The 20,031-nt window shown below is 49.5% G+C and overlaps 1 protein-coding gene across 1 annotated transcript in view; it reads right to left on the bottom strand.

Moving 5' to 3' along the window:
• The window catches only part of LOC119394273 (intermembrane lipid transfer protein Vps13), a 191,352-nt gene that overhangs the window by 26,326 nt on the left and 144,995 nt on the right, over positions 1-20,031 (bottom strand). The window contains 5 exon segments of the mRNA XM_037661555.2: positions 581-699; positions 9,632-9,751; positions 17,306-17,408; positions 18,314-18,383; positions 18,671-18,752. Of these exon segments, the coding sequence (XP_037517483.2) occupies positions 581-699; positions 9,632-9,751; positions 17,306-17,408; positions 18,314-18,383; positions 18,671-18,752 (494 nt within the window).

The following is a 20,031-nucleotide window of genomic DNA, read 5'->3' as shown; positions in this document are numbered from 1 at the left end:
ATCTTTATTTACGAATCTTGCGAGTGGCCACTAGTAGTGCTTGCACAGATCGACGTCACCACACTCCCAATTGCACAGATTTTGCTAACTTTATGCTGTCTGCAGTCACTGCCACTTTTTCACTTGGTTACGTTAGGGGAACCCCGAGGTTAGTCATACTGAGGGTGGCACTAATGGCTTATTCCTAGAAGATACTTTAGAATCTACATTGTGCGATGCTTTCGATGACTGATCTCTTCATTTTACAAATGTGTATCTGAAAGATGACACCAGTGAACCCATTGTTCGAGCATGTGCTTCCAAGCTAGTCACTACTTCCTTCTGTAAGCTGCAACTGCAGTTGTGCTTGCAGTTGCACTTGCGGTTGCAACTGCCAGTGCCTAAAGTAATATGTGAAATGATAAGAAGTCATCGAACCGGTAATGTCACAGGATATAACATTTCGACAGGGGATCTGCTGCCATGATGAAGATGACTCCCCTTGTTGCAATGTTGGCTCAAGCGATGTTCCTAATTCGACGACTTCTTACCACTTTGAGCCTCCTTCATACCCTGATCTGTCATGCGAATTGCGACTCACTTGAGAACAGCATCCTGTATCTCGGTGAAGGTAACCCCGAAGCTCTGCAGAAGAAGATTGAAGAGGCTTCCACCACTGTGGTTCTTGCTGTCGGCCGACAGTGAAAAGCTCAAGTGAAGCTAGAAAGAAAAAGACGTGTGCACGTTATAAGTGCGACAACTCATTGCATGAAGTATACATGCAACAGCACCGTTTCTTTGAACTGAATAAAGGTGCCGAGAGATGAACTTGATGCCAGTAAGCGTGGAACTTGTCCTCTGAAACACTTCATGCAACTTCGTTAGCCTCAGGCGAACTTGGAGCAGTTATCACAGAGTGAAAAATAAGAAAAGTCGGGAAGTATCGACGAAAAATTGAGCTTCAAAGCAACGAGCACCATTTACGAGTTTTTTATAGAAAGAAAAACAGTGCGACAGTAGGAAAAATGCACAAGATAGAAGACGACAGAGTGGTTAAGAAGATAGCGCACGATTTCGACTTAAAAATAGTTCATTTTATTAGACTAGGCCGAGAGCTAACAGTGAACTTAAACTGATGCTATGAAACGCATCAACGTTACTGAAATTGACAATTGCTACTAGCGTCTGGTCATTTCCCACATTAAGTGTTGCAGCTACTAACAGGAACAGTTTACCTACTAGGTGCTGACTGAGAAATAACTATAATAATCACAATTCCACTTTGCTTGTGCTTATTGGGAAGCGGTGATGTTAATTTCATCACGAATCTAACGAAAAACTACCTAGTCACTAACATTAAGCTACTTCGCTACCATGCAATCGACAAAACTAAACATCATCTATCAGTGGATACTGGGTCACTGTGGATTCACTAGGAAGGATTGAGCTAATGAGGTTTACTTGACCTGACCAAGGCGTACTCTTGAAAATGAATGCAGGTACAAGACATGCCTCCTAAGCACATTGGCTTAAACTGGCAGAATGGAACACGATCGGGTGAATCAGTCGGCGCCTCCATAGCATGACTCTGCAACTGCAACTCCTTACTATTCTGTGCCGAATTACACGAGCTGCCAAAGCAACACTTCTGTAGGCACGAATGCTCCCCGATTCCATACTGGAATGATTAGCAGTCCTCTACACGACAACTACAGCTGGGCATGTCACCTATGACTGCCCTTGCTACAGTGTGCAAATGAGAACACCCTCGACTGTGCTAGATAGATTGGACAATTACCCTTCCTTAAAGGGACACTAAAGGCAAATAAGAATGTATGTCAGAATGAAAGGTCAATGTTTGAGAATGTCTAAAAACGTCAATATTATCAGCAGAAGTGCTCTACTATACTCCATCTCACAAGCTGGTTGCAGCAGGGTGGAAGCTACGAGGTGTAAACAAACCACATGCTTGTGCAGCAAAACATAGTTCTATTTGCAATTGCATTACGATTGGAGAAGGTTAAGAAAACTGCGTTTGTTTGGCACGTGCTACGTCACAGCAATATGTGATATGCTAATGACGATTCGCATGTAGGTCATAAGCATTTAATTATTGTATTAGTAACTGTGGATAATTGTGATGACGAACCAACATGGCAGTTCCCATGCAGACGCGACTGCCTGCTTCGATCCGAACTTGCGATTGCTACTTGCCCACTGTCCTGACAGCAATAAATAAACGGTGGAATCTGCTATCGCTTTGCATCATCTCACGCTGAGGACCAAGTATCAGGTACGTTTTGTCCTTATTACTGAGATTAGCTGTTTGTTCAGCCATGCCTTCTAAGCCTTGTACCCAAGAATTTGAGAATGAATCTTGGAAACAGTGCAAAATAGACATGAATACATTGCTGTCAAAGTGTCAGGATGCAAATATAACACAAAGACAAGCATCAATTTAGAACTCACGGGCCACACAGCTCACAACGGCATCTTCATAATGCCACGCCCACTTCTTGTCTTGTTTTGATGGGTTCGGGTTTGAGCGGCAGGGAAGGTTATCAACGCTCGACGCTGTCCGCGAAGCAGTGTTCGAGAAGCTTCGCGATTGTAGTAGATCGTTTTGTTAAGATTGCGCCCCGCACATGAACGTTCCAGCTTTGTCTAGAGATAACGCCACCACCAGCGATATTGCTGGAAAGTTCGATAGCGCCTGTATAAAAGCCGACGCGCTTGACCGCTTGTCAGTTGATCGACGGTTGACGCTCTGTTCGCCGCTATCAGTGTATTGCTGTAGTTTGACTTTCAGTTTCTCGGCCACAGGTTCGGCCAAATAAACAGTTTTCATCTCGGACGTGCTGACTGTTGTCTTTGTCGACGTCACGACCACGTGACATCTGGTGGAGGTGCTGCTTCTTCCATGATCCGGACGCCCCCGCGAAGCGCTGACCCAAGCCCAAGCCGCGAGGAGGACGACGGCAAAGAAAACCCGGATCGTCGAACAAGCCACAGGCAGAAGGGACTGCAGCCCAGAGCACGGGCTCCTTCCCGAACAAACCAGGCAGCCCCAGTTCCCAACACCGACCGCAGCGACGATGATCGACCCCGTGCAGCCTGCGCCGATCCTACTCCGGCAGCCCAAGGAGCCGCCAACCTTCCGCGGGTCGTCATTCAAAGACCCGGAAACCTGGCTCGAGACTTTCGAAAGGGTCTCAACATTCAACAACTGGGACTCCGAGGCCAAGCTGCGCCACGTTTACTTTTACCTTGAAGACGCAGCAAGGACCTGGTTCGAGAATCGGGAGTCCACTCTTCGAACTTGGGACGTCTTTCGCAGCGCTTTCCTGCAGACGTTTGCAAGCGTCGTCAGAAAAGAAAGGGCCGCAGCCTTGCTAGAGACGCGAGTCCAACTTCCAAATGAAAGCGTTGCCATATTTGGAGAAGAAATGACCAGACTGTTCCGCCACGCCGACCCAGCCATGCCTGAGGACAAGAAAGTCAGGTTGCTCATGCAAGGGGTAAAGCATGAGCTCTTCGCTGGGCTGATGCGGAACCCACCCTTGACAGTCCAAGAATTCATCTCAGAGGCGACGATGATTGAGAAGACGCTGGAAATGCGCAACCACCGGTATAATCGCCAATCGATTCAAGACAGCCCAGCTGGTCATGCCGTCGGCTCCGACGACCTGATCGTGCGGCAAGAACTGCGCAAGCTTTTACCCTTACCACAGCCTAAGTTGCCTCGATCGCTGACATCGTCCGAGAGGAAATCCAGCAGTCTCTGGGCACCCCCGAGTCAGCGCAGCCACAGCTGCAAGCAGTGAGCTATGCTGCTGCAGCCCGACGCAACGCCCCCCCTCTTCGCCCACGTCAAGACGCCGCGCCACCTCAGCAGTTCCGCCGCCAGGCACCACCGCCGCCGCCACCGACGTCATACCGCCCGCCAGCCGGCCAGCTATACACGCCGAGGAAGACCGACGTTTGGCGCGACCCGGACCACCGCCCACTCTGCTACCATTGCGGGGAAGCTGGCCACACTTACCGCCGCTGCCAGTACCGACAGATGGGACTGCGTGGGTTCGCCATCGACGCGTCGCGTCCACAGCGAGGGGAAAGACCACGCGACATCGCCGACTACCTCGCGGGAACACAATGGATGCCCCGACAACCTTCACGTTCGCCGTCGCCAGGCCACTACGTCTCCCCCCAACGCCGACCATACACTGTCCCAAAGCGAGACCGGTCACCCAGCCCGTATCCGGAAAACTAAGGGCAGCAACCGATGGAGGTGCGGTTGCTGTATGACGAAATACCGAAGATCCTCCGCCGCCGCCGACAACGCCGCAACGAAATCTAAAGAACACGCCGCAAGCCGAATGAAGTCCTGACGCCGAAACTTCACGGCCCGAAGAAGACCTCACGACGCAACGTCGAAGCAGCGGGACAAACCGACGTAGCCGTGATCCGACGCCGCGACCAAATCGAAACGGTAGACGACGAACGAGTGACCTCGGCGTTCTCATCGACGGCCACAACGTCACCGCTCTCGTTGATACTGGAGCTGACTATTCTGCCATCAGTGGACCGTTCGCGACGAAGCTGAAGAAAGTCGAGACCGCCTGGGAAGGCCCCAAAATCCGGACAGCTGGAGGTCACCTAGTAACGCCGGCAGGAATCTGCACAGCGAGGGTCTCCATCAACAACCGGATTTATCCCGCAAGCTTCGTAGTCCTTCAGCATTGCTCCCGAGATGTCATCCTTGGTATGGACTTCTTAGGCCTTCATGGTGCAGTCATCGACCTCAGATCCAAGTCGATAACACTATCTACAGAAAAAGCATTACCACGGTACACGCCGCCACGGAAGCATGCCTTGAATGTGCTGGAAGACCAGGTCACCATTGCCCCTCGCTCCAGCGTCATCATTTCCGTTGGCACTCAGAAAGTAGCAGACCTGGAAGGCGTCGTTGAAGGCGACCAGCACCAGTTGATTAACCGCGAGATTTGTGTCGCAAGAGGAATAGCAGAGTTGCGGGGAGGAAAAGCAACAGTGATGCTCACAAATTTTAGCAACAAGTATAAGCATGTAAACAAAGGCATGACAGTCACCTACATCGAAGAAATTGTGGCAGCCACCAATGTTTTCGCCATCGCCGATTCTTCCGAGCCCACAACGACAAACCAAGCTCTTCAACCAGCTTTCGACCTCAATCCTAGCCTTCCGAAGCATAAACAAGAACAGCTCAGAACCCTGCTCTTCAAATACAGTGACTGCTTTTCGTCATCATCAAGAATTCGCCAGACCCCAGTCGCAAAACATCGCATCGTAACAGAGGAAAATGCCAGGCCACTCCGGCAGAGCCCGTACAGAGTTTCGACGCGAGAACGCGAATCCATAAAGAAACAAGTCGACGAAATTCTACGCGACGACATCATCCAGCCGTCGAAGAGCCCATGGGCGTCACCCGTGGTGTTAGTGAAGAAGAAGGACGGAACCCTACACTTCTGCGTCGATTATCGCCGCCTGAACAAAATCACGAAGAAGGACATCTACCCTCTCCCATGGATAGACGACACCCTGGATCGACTCTACAATGCGAGGTACTTTTCATCGATGGACCTCAAGACCGGCTATTGGCAAATCGAAGTCGACGAGAGAGAACGAGAGAAGACTGCCTTTATAACACCAGACGGCCTCTTCGAGTTCGAGGTTATGCCCTCTGGTCTTTGCTCGGCACCTGCGACGTTCCAGCGCGTTATGGACACCGTGCTGGCTGGATTGAAGTGGCAGACTTGCCTTGTGTACTTGGACGACGTCACTGCGATTGCCTCAAGCTTCGACGAACACCTCCGGCGTCTTGACGCTGTACTACAAGCAATCAAGACCTCTGGCCTCACCTTGAAGCCTGAAAAGTGCCGCTTTGCATACGAGGAGCTACTGTTTTTGGGTCACATGATCAGCAAGGGTGGTGTTCGCCCAGACCCACGGAAAACAGCTGCCATCGCTGCCTTCCTGCCACCCACCGACACGAAAGCCGTGCGCCGTTTTCTTGGCTTGTGCGCCTACTACAGACGCTTCGTCAAGGAATTTCCACGAATCGCTGAACCGCTAACTCATCTCATGAAGGCCGACGTGCCATTCAAGTGGGAAGCGGCGCAAATCGAAGCATTTGAGGAACTGAAACGACGCCTTCAGATGCCTCCGATACTAGTGCATTTCGATGAATACGCCGACACGGAAATCCACACCGACGCAAGCAGCGTAGGACTCGGCGCCGTCCTTGTGCAGAAGACTGACGGGCAGGAAAGGGTCATCAGTTATGCTAGCCGGTCGCTATCAAAGGCAGAAACGAACTATTCCACAACAGAAAAGGAGTGTCTAGCGATCATCTGGGCTGCATCCAAGTTTTGCCCCTACCTCTACGGCAGGGCCTTCAAAGTTGTGAGCGACCACCACGCATTGTGTTGGCTAGCTAACTTGAAGGACCCTTCAGGTCGCCTCGCACGGTGGAGCCTACGACTTCAAGAATTCGACATTACCGTCGTTTACAAGTCCGGAAGAAAACACTCCAACACTGACTGCCTGTCTCGCGCCCCCGTCGACCCACTGCCGCAGGACGACAAGGACGACTCCTTCTTGGGAACCATAAGTGCCGACAACTTCGCCGAACGACAGCGAGCGGATCCAGAACTCAGGGGCCTTGTGGAATACCTCGAGGGCAGGACCACCGTTGTTCCGAAGGTATTCACGCGGGGACTGACGTCGTTTTTCTTGCGAAACGGTGTGAACTTCTCACTGCTTCAAGCCGATTGCCTTCTCGTGGTACCCTCGACATTGCGGCCAGAGGTCCTCCAGCATACCTGCCAAGTTTGGAGAAACGGAATCCGGGAGATCTACTCAACCCAAGGGGGGGGGGGGTACTGCGATAGCAATTATACGGACACTGTCAGCGGGATTTTGCGGTTGCCGCTGATCTGTACAGAGTCCAAACCGATAACATCACTTACGCATCGTCTGTATCACGTGCGAGTAAATGCGCGCTAGCACTAGGGACGAACGCGGTTGAAGCAGAAATGAAACGACCCGGCCGTCACCGTCGTGCGAAGGGCACATGCGATAACATCGCTCCGCGTGCGAGGCCTGTCGTCGCTTGCTTACCAGTTATTTCGTCAGGCAATGGGACCATAAGGGGCGCCGTTGAGACGGGGACGGTCGCAAGCGCTGGTGAACACGCTATCTTGACAGACATCGGTAACGGCTACCCTTTTAAGTGCTGGGCTCTCCACTTAAAGCAGCAGTGACACAAAATTTTGAAGGCGAGAAAACATGTGGGATAGATTTGTGTGTACACAAACGCATCTACGAAATATTAACAGCTGATATAGGTAACCTATAACACATTTAGGATCAATTTTTAAATTGCGTGTAGCGCATGTGTACGCGAAACATCCCACCTCGCGTCACAGTGACGCACGGGACGCGCAATGCACTGGACGCGCGGGGCAAAACTGGATTTCCGGGAGATTTTTCTATGACCCGTACAACCGGGAGAAACGCTCAAAATCCGGGAGTCTCCCGGGTAATCCGGGAGACTTGGCAGGTATGCTCCAGGCTCTGCACGACGACTCGACGTCTGGACACCTGGGTGTTTCTCGCACGCTAGCAAGAATACAGGAGAAGTACTACTGGCCGCGCCTTTCCGCCGACGTCACTCGTTACGTAAAGACCTGCCGGGACTGTCAGCGACGCAAGACACCGCCCACTAGGCCAGCCGGACTTCTGCAGCCGATCGAGCCACCTCGACGGCCGTTCCAGCAAATCGGGATGGACTTACTGGGGCCGTTCCCGACGTCCAATAGCGGAAACAAGTGGATCGTTGTGGCAACTGACTACCTCACCCACTACGCCGAGACAAAGGCCTTACCCAACGGCAGTGCCACCGAGGTAGCGAAGTTCTTAGTTGAGAACATCGTCCTGCGTTATGGCGCCCCAGAGGTCCTCATCACTGACATAAGTACGGCGTTTACTGCTGACCTAACTCAGGCAATACTGAGATACTGCCAAACAAGCCACCGCCGGACCACAGCGTACCACCCACAGACAAATAGCCTCACCGAGCGGCTAGACAAGACTATCGCCGACATGTTGGCCATGTATGTCGACGTCGAACACAAGACATGGGATGCCATCCTTCCGTATGTGACCTTCGCATACAACACGGCCGCCCAAGAAACGATGCAGATGACGTCGTACAAGTTGGTCTACGGAAGGAGCCCGGCGACGACGCTCGACACCATGCTACCCAACGTCACCGACGAAAAATATCTTGATGCCGCCGCTTACTTACAACGTGCTGAAGAAGCTCGACAGCTCGCCCGCCTGCGCATCAAAACCCAGCAGCACACCAACAGCCGTCGCTACAATCTTCAACGACGCTTCGTGGAATACCAGCCCGGCGACCGTGTTTGGGTCTGGACGCCGATATGCCGACGTGGGCTTAGCGAAAAACTCCTTCGACGATACTTCGGACCGTACGGGGTACTTCGACGCCTCGGCGCTCTTGACTACGAGGTCATCCCGGACGGCATTACGAACTCCCAGTGAAGCCGCGCACAACCTGAAGTCGTCCATGTCGTGCGCCTAAAGCCGTTTTTTGCGCGTTAGCGAACCTGGGGACTCTTTTTTCCTTTGTTATTGTAATTTATTTGTGTATGCACTTGTTTTTTTTCTTTTTCTCTCTTCTATGTTCTTTCACAAGCATCGGGACGATGGTTTTTCAGAAAGGGACAATGCCACGCCCACTTCCTGTCTTGTTTTGATGTATTCGGGTTTGACCGGCAGGGACGGTTATCAATGCTCGACGCTGTCCGTGAAGCAGTGTTCGAGAAGCTTCGCGATTGTAGTAGATCGTTTTGTTAAGATTGCGCCCCGCACGCGAATGTTCCAGCTTTGTCTAGAGATAACGCCGCCACCAGCGATATTGCTGGAAAGTTCGATAGCGCCTGTATAAAAGCCGACGCGCTTGACCGCTTGTCAGTTGATCGACGGTCGACGCTCTGTTCGCCGCTATCAGTGTATTGCGGTAGTTTGACTTTCAGTTTCTCGGCCACAAGTTCGGCCAAATAATAAACAGTTTCATCTCGGACGTGCTGACTGTTGTCTTCGTCGACGTCACGACTACGTGACAATAATTTCGATGCGCAAGGAACCAGCGTAGACGTGTCCTGCCATGTTTTATTTTTTTCGGCACTATCGTTGCTGCCCAACGCTACGAGTGTTGGTTGCGACCGTATGCTCGCATTACTTGCTTAAAGAGAGTCTTTTTTTTTTTAAATTTTATTTCACGGCTCTGCTGTTGCTGCACGACAACAAGAGCTTTGGTTGCTGCCGTGGGTTCGCTCTACTCGCCCAACATGTGAGCGCAGAAGCTATGGGACGCCAAGCAGACGACGCGGCACGGATGAATACATTGTGAGGAGTGCTCGCTCTTCCTACTGGCTCTTCCTATAATTGTTTTTTTTTAAAGATTTCACGTCGGGTATCCTTATATCATCTGAGTTCCTATACCACTTTTCTGACAACAAAACAACAAGAGAGTCAAACTTTCAACAGGGTGTGCATTATGTTACAACATTTTTGGCACGAGACTCACTTTGATTGGTGAAAAGTGAAGCATGTCAAAGAAGTCCTTGACGCCTTGCTCGGAGAACTGCTCAGCAATTTCCTTGAGGCCACCTTTGGTCAGCTGCATGTCTTTCTCAAGTAGTTCCTCCTTTGGAATAAAAAAAAAAGACAAAGATGGCGAATTTTCTCGCTTGATTTCAGAGAAAGATAAGCACCTCGCATGGCGAGTTTTTACAAGCTAGAACAACAGCTGCATAAGGTATTGCATACCTTAGTTATTTTATTAACGTGCTTCACTTTGATCATGTTCCGTAACACATGTTTATTTTCAACTCAATTCAATAATTTATTTTCAGTGTCCATGAGCATATAGAAGTCTTGGAAATGGGGAACTTCTAATTCAGACGAGAAAAATATAGCAGAAAACGGGAACAAACGTTGGCACAAAATGGTATTTTAAAGAATATGCATGGTCTGCACTTGGCATTCATCTTTATCTGGCTGGATTATTTCTTTTCTTCTACATCATGCACTTGTACTGCAACACTTTCAAAAAATTCTTTTTGTTCATGCTCTGCTTTTTCTTTAAAATTAAGAGATTCATATTTATTAGCATTTGAAGTTGTGGTGTCGTCGTCAAGCACCACCGCAGGTTCGAGCACTGGGAGCTTCATGCAGGTTGCCGCGTCCTCGTTCGTCCCGCGCCCGTGTACCGTCCGTACTGCTGCGTGCGAGAACTCGGCTCGTCACCACGAAGGGACAGCAAGCCATCGCACGCAGCGAGGGAGACCCTAGGCGACACTCTCCAAATTAGTGGTTTATTGCCGGGACTTTAGTGCAAGAGATCAGTAATTCGCTGCAGCCAATCGTAAGTAACATAAATACACAGGACACCAATTAACTAATACAAGTTACCAAATGTGGCCGCGAATGGCACACCCACAAAACAAACAAACAAAGAAGCAAGTTTGGAGAGCCGACCTACCCTTCGGCCAGCGCTCCCGCGATCTCGCACCCCAGAGCAAAGAAACAGAAGAAACACTTAAAGGGCCCCTAAATCACCCTGCGGTCGAAATTTAGTTGAGGTGAGGAAGTTGTGCTCGAGTTTACAACGAACACGTAGCCGTGAGAATTTTTCGAAACGGTGCCGTAATAGCGGAGTTACACGCGTTTGATGATCGAAACGCGACGATCGCTTCTTTCCCTCTTTCCTACGTTACCCTCTTCCAAAACCGCTTTGCCCTCCTCGCTGAATGCCCCTCCTCATCTCGCGTGGCATACGTCACCGCTGACGCGCTGCTCGAGACAGCGTCTACTTCCGGTTGCCGCGACTCCGGCGACTCCGACGCTCCAGCTCGCCGTCAACTCTGTGTGGTATCTGTGTGCACTGTTCGTTGACTAACCGCTGTTGCTGCCATGCCGGCCCGTGCCCCTACGAATCGTGCCGGTATGGACCCTGTGTTGCGCGCACTCCTTCAAAGGATCGCGAACGTGATGGGACCCGTACGGGGACACGCCGTGCCAGACCACCTCGGCTCGAGATGAGTTTACGGAGCTCATCAAACCGCAAGGCGTGGGTGTGTAATTACGCTAGCGACTTGGCGGTTGCGTTTTAGTCTGTCCGGCAAAGCGTCGCGTAAAACCAAATAAAATGTCCCCAAGCTGGCGCCAGGTCAAGTGGCGCCAGCTATGGAGGATTAGAAACAACTAACAAACGCGTAATCTATGTCCTCCGAGCATTCGGAAGCGCCCTTCTCGACTCACTAAGCCTACAGCATCGATTATTTGAGTATGGCTCTCCAAAACGGGGCTGAATCGGTACGAATACTTTGCTGTCTAAGCTTAAGGACATGAATCTAAAGCAAATGGAAGCATCAGTTCGGAGCTTACACGCTACAGAGCACACGGCGGCCACTTGATAGACTCGAGGTGGACGACAACCGCTTTTGGCACTGCGGCCATGTTTTTCGGAGGCTTGCCGGCGTAGCTTGCCGTGCAAGTTGGACTGCTGTCGCGTGTGCGGCGACGGCCGACGTTCTGCGACACCGCGCCGTTGCGGCAGGCTTGCCGCTAGCGTGAGCGGGCCCTTACGGGCCGCAGATGTCGATTCGCAAGCGGCAACACGACCAAGAACAGCAAGGTGCGCACGAACAGCTGTTTGCAGAGTAACCGGAAGTCGTCGGTTGTCGTTCGGCCAATCGCAAGCATCGAAACTGATAACGTCATAGTTTCACTGGTGATGTCACACATGTCAGTGGCGGGAATGGCGGGGACCGGAAAGGAGAAGCTATTGTTTTTTCGAAATTGTGGCGCGCCCGCGACCTGTAGCGCTGCGGCGTGTGGCATCGTTGATCGCGTTGGCATTCTGCAGGCGATGCGCTTGTTTACTTGAAATGTTTGGGAAAATGTCGGAGGGGGTTTAGGGGCCCTTTAAAGGGAACATACGGTGCACGATCGCGAGGCACTGCCTCGGGACTTCGAGACCGCGGAGGGTGGCGCGCGCCCGCTGAGGCCGGAGCCCCGACAAAACGACGTAACCGCCGGCCGGCGGCGAAGAACAAAGAACAAAGGATCGCCGCCGGCTGGAGCGGCCAAAACGCGTACGCACCCTTTGAGGTCCCCAAGTGGTCTCTCCCGAACCTGGTCACGCGCCCGCCGCTTCTAGGCGAGCGCGAGCCAGGTCCAAATCCCGCCAAAATTGGGCCAATCGGCCACCGTGTTTAACCTTCGAGGGCAGGGTGGCAGCAAAGTGACAGCGATTTACGACTAGCTGCCACCCGTCCGGTCGAGAGGAGAGGGACACGAGAATTCTCCAAGGGAAGATGGCGTCGAGCCACTGGCGCAGACGCCTGAATTCCCACGAAGTGCGTGTTGCAATTTGGCCTTGCAATAAATAAAATGAATAAATAGATAAGAACAGTCGGGTATCTTAACAGTGTCAACAATACAAGGCCTCTTACAAAATACTCTGCATTCTAAGAAAGAGTCGTGTAAATTCCGAGTACAGATGATCAGCATCAGGATCGTTTTATACTGTGCAAAAAATATACAGTATCATATATGGAAGGAGGTCCCAGAGTTCTACAGAATGCAACTAAAATATTTATTCAGTGCAGTGTTGGTGGTCAAATGGTGAGAAAGAACGAAGTGTGAACACTTAACTATTAAGTAATTTACAATTTTGAGAAACTAATGCTAATGTATAATCAAACAATAAGTCATGAATAAACTGCAGCAAAAGAGAGAGTTGGGCTAGTTGGCTCGGGTTCATTTTGGAACAGTGCAAAAGACAAAACACGCTGAAGAAGGCTTAACACTACGAGTGCCGACTGACAATCGAGTGCTTTATTCAAACAAATAGAAAAAGAAAGAAGAAAGAACAGAACATGCACGCTCAACCTATGCACATCACAAAAAAGACTACAGGCTTGCAGCATCATTACAGTCAAACACGGATATATCGAACTCGAAGGGGATCGCGAATTAGTTCGATAAACGAAAAATTCAATATAAAAAAATACAGGTCCCGAGACTTTACCAGTGGCGAATGATCACCTGCAATCGGCATATTCAAGAATGACAACTAATTCTGCACACACGATGCAACAGAATGTTTTATTTGCGTGAAAAAAAATAGCTTATCTTGGCCTGCTTCTTCGTCTTCGAAATGAAGATAAAGACGCTGGCCTCGATCTTATCGAGGCTGTCCAGGTGCGACAGCCCGGTTCCCTCCATGTCTCAGCAACAACGGCAAATCAAGCCGAATGCTGCCGCCACTGCAGCGGCGGAGTACGCCTGTGTAGCCGCCGCCTCGTGAGGACTATCTTCGTCACCACTTGAGCTGTCGGCCTGGGCATCCTGGGTCCATGCGACCGCAGCTACAATGTCCTCGTCAGCGAGGCTCGCAACAGTCTGAGCATTGCAGTCCCCTTCCACGAAATCATCCGCAGACACTTCGGGTCGAACGGCAGCCGGGAAGAGTGACGACAACTTGCGAAACGTGTCATCTACGCGCTCTTCGTCGCAGTCTTCACCGGTTTCCACAAGTTCCGCCATCCCAAACGAAGCCTGCCTTCCGGAAGTAGTTGGCCACTGTGTTCTTGCGCTTCTAGACGCTGGCTATTGCTACATGAGAAGTCGAGAATTCAAGCAGTCCGCAGCACCTTTGCACAGCACGCACACAAAAGAGGAATGCGGTGGTATGTGACAACTCACGGAAGTGAACTACGCCAACAAAGCACTCGCGATCCGTCGCAATGGCGGTGATGGCTACCCGGGCTACCTGCGAGGGCAGCAGCGATGTACAAAAAGCGCGAGCTGTAGTTGGCTGAGCAAATATGAAAGATGCGGGCTGTGGTTGGCTGATCAAAACTCACAAAACAGAAAAAAAAAAAGGCGAAAAGGGGAGGCTGCCGGGTCCTTCGTTCCTGCTCTGAAAAAAAGAAAAGGGGAAAGGAGGAGGCCGCTGGCTCCTTTGTTCCTGTTCTCCGAGCCGACGGTAATGCGGAGAAAGCATGAGAAAGAGAGAGAAAAAAAAAGATAAGAAAAGCCGTTCCACAAGTTGGAGAGCACGCCCAAAGGAGTACAGTCCGAGCCCTCTCGCCCTCACGTTTTTCGAGCGTTTCGGGTGTCGCAGGAGGCGCGGTGCCGCGAAGGTGGCGAAAGTCGCGGTGCGCAGCGAGTGCCGAAGCGCACCTTCCAGCTCGAGCGGCGTTCGATATATCCGATGGCGGGTAAAAAAACCGTTTGATATAAACGTAAGAATTTCTATACTTTTACAAAGGATTTTCAAGGGGATAATTTGCGAGTTCGATATAGCCGAAAATTCAATATACAGTCGAACCCGTTTATAACGAACTCGAAAGTATCGCGAAAAGTGGCCGTTATATCAGTAGTTCGTTGTATATGGACTCGCCCTTAAAAACGTGCGCTTAGCGGCCAAGCCGTTTTTTTTTTGCTTCGCACTTTTTTAAAGTGCTAACAACCCCTTCGGTGACAGGCTAAGCCTTTTCGCGTCGTGAAGCGACGCTCGCTGCGTGCTCACGAGTGAATTAGCTGCCTTTGCAATGAACCGACACCGTTTCACTGAAGCGCGGTACCGCGATGTGGAGCCGATCATCCATGGCTAGTTGCGTGCAGTGCGTCACCTACTCGGCTCGCGGAGTCACTGCCGGGCCACTTGCTGTATGCCGTATGCGCGCGCTTGTACGTTCTTCGTGCTTGCTTCACTCCGGACCGTGCACGAGTGCGGCGACTAGCCTCTTCGTTCAACGCGGCGAAAACAAGCATTTCGCAAGCAACGCGCACTCTATACGTCTCCGCGATGCTCTCGCGGCCCTGCACGACGCGCGGCACACTTGATTTGTCACCTAGTCAAACACGCAGTATACGCTCGCTGTCAGTGCATCGACGTTTCTCGGTGCCCGCGCCGCTCAACAACAGTGAGCTACTTTCGTTTCTACAAAGCGACGCGCACTTTAAAGCGGTCTCGCACGACGCGGCGGCGGCGAACTTGCGAACGGCAGCATGGCGCGCTTGTACCGCCGTCAATCCGCAGTGTACCTCTACGAGTGTACGGCGTACGCCACACGCGCAGCCGAGCAGATATCTACAGATGACTGTGATATAAGGTTGTCGGCTATAAGTCATAATGGCACGTTCATCGACGGCCGCCACCTCGCCTTCGCTCTTTTCTGATGCTTATCCGCGAAGGCATCGCCGCAATCTCGCGGAAGTCGTAATCACCGATCGACCGGCCTCTGCTGTTACCGATAAGACGGACGACCTTTCGCGGCACATTGTGGCGTCGACGAGTTTAGGGACGCAGTGAACCTTTTTGCGATGGAAAGTTATCGCGGTTATCACTTCTTGCATTTATGCCTTCTTGCGTTCCAAGGCATCGCAGCGGTCGTAGCTGCAGAGAACGGCGTCAGGAAAGGTTACCGTGCGAAAGCTGACCGCAAGGCTTCATGCTGCCTACTATTTTTTTTTTCCTCACTGCCATTCTGCCATTGAAGGAATGCCTGGAAAATGAGCGACCTCGCTCGCAGCGTCCGAAATCTGCGTGCGGTGCTCGCCGATCTGGGATATCTTAGTCGCAAGTAAACTGGAGCAAGGCACGCACGAGCGCGCGCCGCTGTCACGCTTTAGAAGGCATGTTTGAACTTTTTTTCGCTTCGTATGCGCCATATCTTTACCACGACCGTGTCTGAAGTGTTCGTTGTAAAAGTAGGAGGCTTTGACAAATGTTCGCTATATGTGGACGCAGCTTCAATGGTTAGCATAGGAAAATCGTAAATGCACCCAAATATGGTCGTTATAACTAATAGATCGTTATATATGGGATCGTTATAAGTGGGTTCGATATATCCGTGTTCGACTGTAGGCATTATCCAAGTAAGTCAACTTGCATTCAAGCATCCCAATAGACGGTGTGCTCACACGTCGTCATTTTTGCAGGTAAATGCTTCAGCTATCTCCCTTATGCGAGAATCATTGTGCCCAAAGATGATGCGATTAATGATGCTGCAAGCCTGTAGTCTTTGTCGTGTGCATAGGTTAAGCGCGCTTGTTCTGTTCTTTTTACTCTTTTTCTTTTTCTGTTTTGTTTGAATAAAGCACTCAGTTGTCAGTCAGCGCTCGTGTTGTAAAGTCTTCTTCTGTGTCTTTCGTTTTTTGCGCTGTTCCAATATGAAGTCATGAATGAAAAATTTACATATAATGTAGGTTCACAGCATTTGTTAAAGGGGTCATGAACCACTTTTCCAAGTAATGATCTAATGACCTCAGTATCGGAGTTTACTGCCTCCCGAATCGATTGCCGCAAAAATTTCTCGAATCCGTCAAGAATCAGCGGAGTTACGGGGGTTTGGCGCACGATCCCAGCGCTTTGTCTCTCTTCTCGTGCCGACGAGCGCACTGGAAACTAGACAGGGAGGGATGGCACAGGGGAAAGAAGTTACGTCAGCGCGCGTCATGAAACGCGATTGCTCTCCCGCTGTGATTCACTTGCGCGAGTGCGGCTACCGTGTACTGAGGGGTGCGGCGCCAACAAGTGGTGGCACCTCGAGGCAAGAAGCACATCTGATCCGAACGCCGCTCTCGATTTACGTCGGCTATCGGCCAATAAGCATGCTATGTCTCTTGCGACGTAAACTGGCAGATCCGCGACGTCAACGTGCAGACACCCCGCCCACCGATGAGAGTGAGAACCAGCCTCTGTTTAAAAAGAGAGTGCCTGAGGAAACGGCAACTTCGCGCTCCGCTTGTGGGCTTTACGCGGCGTGCACGACTGTAATATTTGGCAGAGCAGTTCATAGCCGTGTCAGCTTTCCGCAGGATGTGCTTTTTCAACAAGCTCAAGGGGTGCTTCATGACCCCTTTAAAGCACACAAGACCTCCCAGTACAGTTGTGCATGAGTGCTACCGCTACGTCACTGTCTCACACTGAGCATCTGCCTTGGCATTTGCCTTTTGGCATATCATGAGAACAGTGTAGCGCACAGAATTGATGCTGCATGCCATTATACACTGTATAGAATTAAAGACAATTGTATGCATCATGTTTTGTTGAGTGGCTCATAATTAACCACTTCCCTAAACCTCCATTTCACAGATTCCAAACATGATTGTTGAATCTGTTCACTTCTTCCTATTGCCCAAAAATTTCAATAAAGTGGAAAATGTACGCTTTACAACTCACATGGTTGGCTTCCCTCTCATTCAGGGTGAGGAATTCACCAATAGCATTGATAAAGCATTGGTCCACCCTGGCGTGGAACTCCTGAACCAGAACTTTGAAGTACCTGAAATTCAGGAAGACGAGTTGCAAAACTCGCATGCATTTAGGATTCGCCATGCAGCACCGGTAACATAACACAAACACCAAATCAACATGACTAAACTTGTGCAGCAACTTGATGTTACTAAACTTACGCAGGTGCTAACCTATAAGATTTCCTACAAGCTGCTTACTGCCTTTTCACACTTTCTTGAATTGAGCACTCACGTACCCATTCAGAAAAAAAGGTTCCTTTTTCTTTTGTATGTGAGCATTTGCTTCACATAGTATTTCTCCCAAGAAACTGTTTTTATGACCTCAGGAGAATAAAACACAGAATCAGACATAACACAGTCACTGTCAAAACAGTCACTGACACTGCATTAATTTTTGTTTGGTTTTCTGCATCTTCACTGCTTATTGTTAACCTAAATAAAACTACACCCTTTATGTAATGCCTCCTCAAAATGGGGGCCCTTAGGATAATAAACTGAACTGAATTTTATTCTCTTTAAGAATCATGAACCAACTCTACCAGCAACAAGCTTTCGGGGAGCACCTGAGGATTTGGATCTGCACAGGACATGGTCCGTCACATTACACTGAAGCTTGGTATGCTTGAATGCAATACTTCGTGCACTGCTGTGAAGCCATACTCCAGTATCAATTCCAGCCCAAATGAGGCTCACCATGCCTTCTGAGGTTTCTGAATGTTCATATATTCAGGATCAAATTATTATAAGGACTAGCTGACATTTTTCACCTAATTTTAAATATGGCTAACCATTACGAGTTAGTCCAAAATAGATGACAACCCACACATGCCTGTATATGGCTCAAGTAAGAAAACAACCCTGTATGGGTAGTTGCATTCCTGAAACAAGCCCATTTAGTGGTGACTGTGCAGGATACTAATTAGAGGACACTTACTTGAATTGACGAACTTGTGAGTAGTCGAACTGTCGCATTATCACACTGGTCTCAAAGAAGGGCTTGGGAACTACATCAGAAAGAAAGATCAAGTTTCAGTTCTCAACCCAGCATTCAGAAGCAGACGAAATTAGCACGGAAACGAATGCTGTCGAATTGCTGGACAAACCATTACACCTAACTAAACTACCACTAAAGCTTAGCAGGGGGACCTGCTAGGCCGAGATCTCATACAAGCAACATTTTGATCCTCCTCCTATGATACTGGTTAATTTTTGTTAACTGAGACCAGCTTGATAAACAACAAGTGATCAAATTTTTTTCAGGTACGATGAAACACTTTGAAGCAGCGCTTACTCATGCCCTCTCCCAGGGACCTCCTCATCGTGACAGGAGTCAATATCACAGGGAAAGTGCAATCTGCAATCTGGTCATCAACCTGTGTGAAAAAAATAAAGAAAAAAAGAAAGCTGTTGCCAAATTGTTTGAAATAGTTATGTGACTGAGGCGACACTACATTCAAAAGTGCATGTTTTTGAAATCTTATAAGCTAGAGCAAATGCACCGTAATTGGTTCGCTTTTTTCAGGATTTCTTTAATAACCCGTCCTCTACTTGTAAAATGTGCTCAAGTTACCACATTAGTCTTCAGCGGCTGTGCTGAACAGCCAAAATAAATGACAACAGCTGAGGTCAGCATCAATTTTAATTTTATGTAATTAATGAACACTGACTCCACAAATAAAAGCAATGTTTATCATATCATTTGCATCACAACATTCCCATAAAGAAAAAAAAAGACTCAAATTAACTTGAAACATATATGATACTTTCTTGGTACATGACCATAATATTGAAAGGACCCTGCAAGTGTAACACCTGTGTTACACAGGCACTTTGAACTGCTGTTGAGTGGTAGTTAAAGGGGTCCTGAAGCGCTTTTCCGAGTAATCATTGAATGACCTCAGTATTGGAGTTTATTTCCTTACGAAGTAATTGCCACAAAAATTCCTAGAATCCATCAGGAATGAGCAGAGTTACAAAGGTGTCATGACCTTGAGCGCTTGCGACTAAATGCAACTGTTCCCTCCTGTTGCCATTACTGTGCGCGAGTGCGCCTGACTGTATAATGTTAGCAGACAATGGAGCACGGTGCCGGCACATGGCGGCACCCTGTGGCAAGAAGCGCATCTGATCTGAACGCCACTATCAATTTATGGCGGCTATTGGCCAATCGCACGTTATCCGTTCTTCGATGTCTACAGCAGGTGCCCCACCAACGGAAGCCAGTGAGAACAGGCCTCTGTATGAAAGGAAGGGCACCTGAAAAAATGGCGACTTCGCACTCCGCTTCTGAACTCTCCTTGCCGCGCACGACTGCAAGATCTGGCTGAAGTGTTCATAGCAGCGTCTGCTATACACAGAATGTGTTTTCTCTCACCAAGCCTGAGGGGTGGTTCATGACCACTTTAACACTGAAACATGCAGGCTAACAGAACAACAATTTACTCAAAGTTACACAGCACTTTACATGCTCGGTTCTGTTATGCCACATGGTAACATGACAGTGCCTTGGAAACATCTCTAAACGACCAAAAAGACTTCTTATAGCATTTTCTGACAATAAATACATTAAAGTAAGTATTTCTGTGGCTAAAGTTGTTTCTATTCAGCTGTACTACAGTGTTTATAGTGATTCAAATCTAAAAGCCAGTTCAA

Source organism: Rhipicephalus sanguineus, chromosome 5 (assembly GCF_013339695.2).
Source record: "Rhipicephalus sanguineus isolate Rsan-2018 chromosome 5, BIME_Rsan_1.4, whole genome shotgun sequence".
In the NCBI taxonomy this organism is placed as follows: Eukaryota; Metazoa; Arthropoda; class Arachnida; order Ixodida; family Ixodidae; genus Rhipicephalus; species Rhipicephalus sanguineus.
The sequence above is the reverse complement of the archived record's forward strand: the minus strand, read 5'-3'. Positions and strand labels throughout refer to the sequence as shown.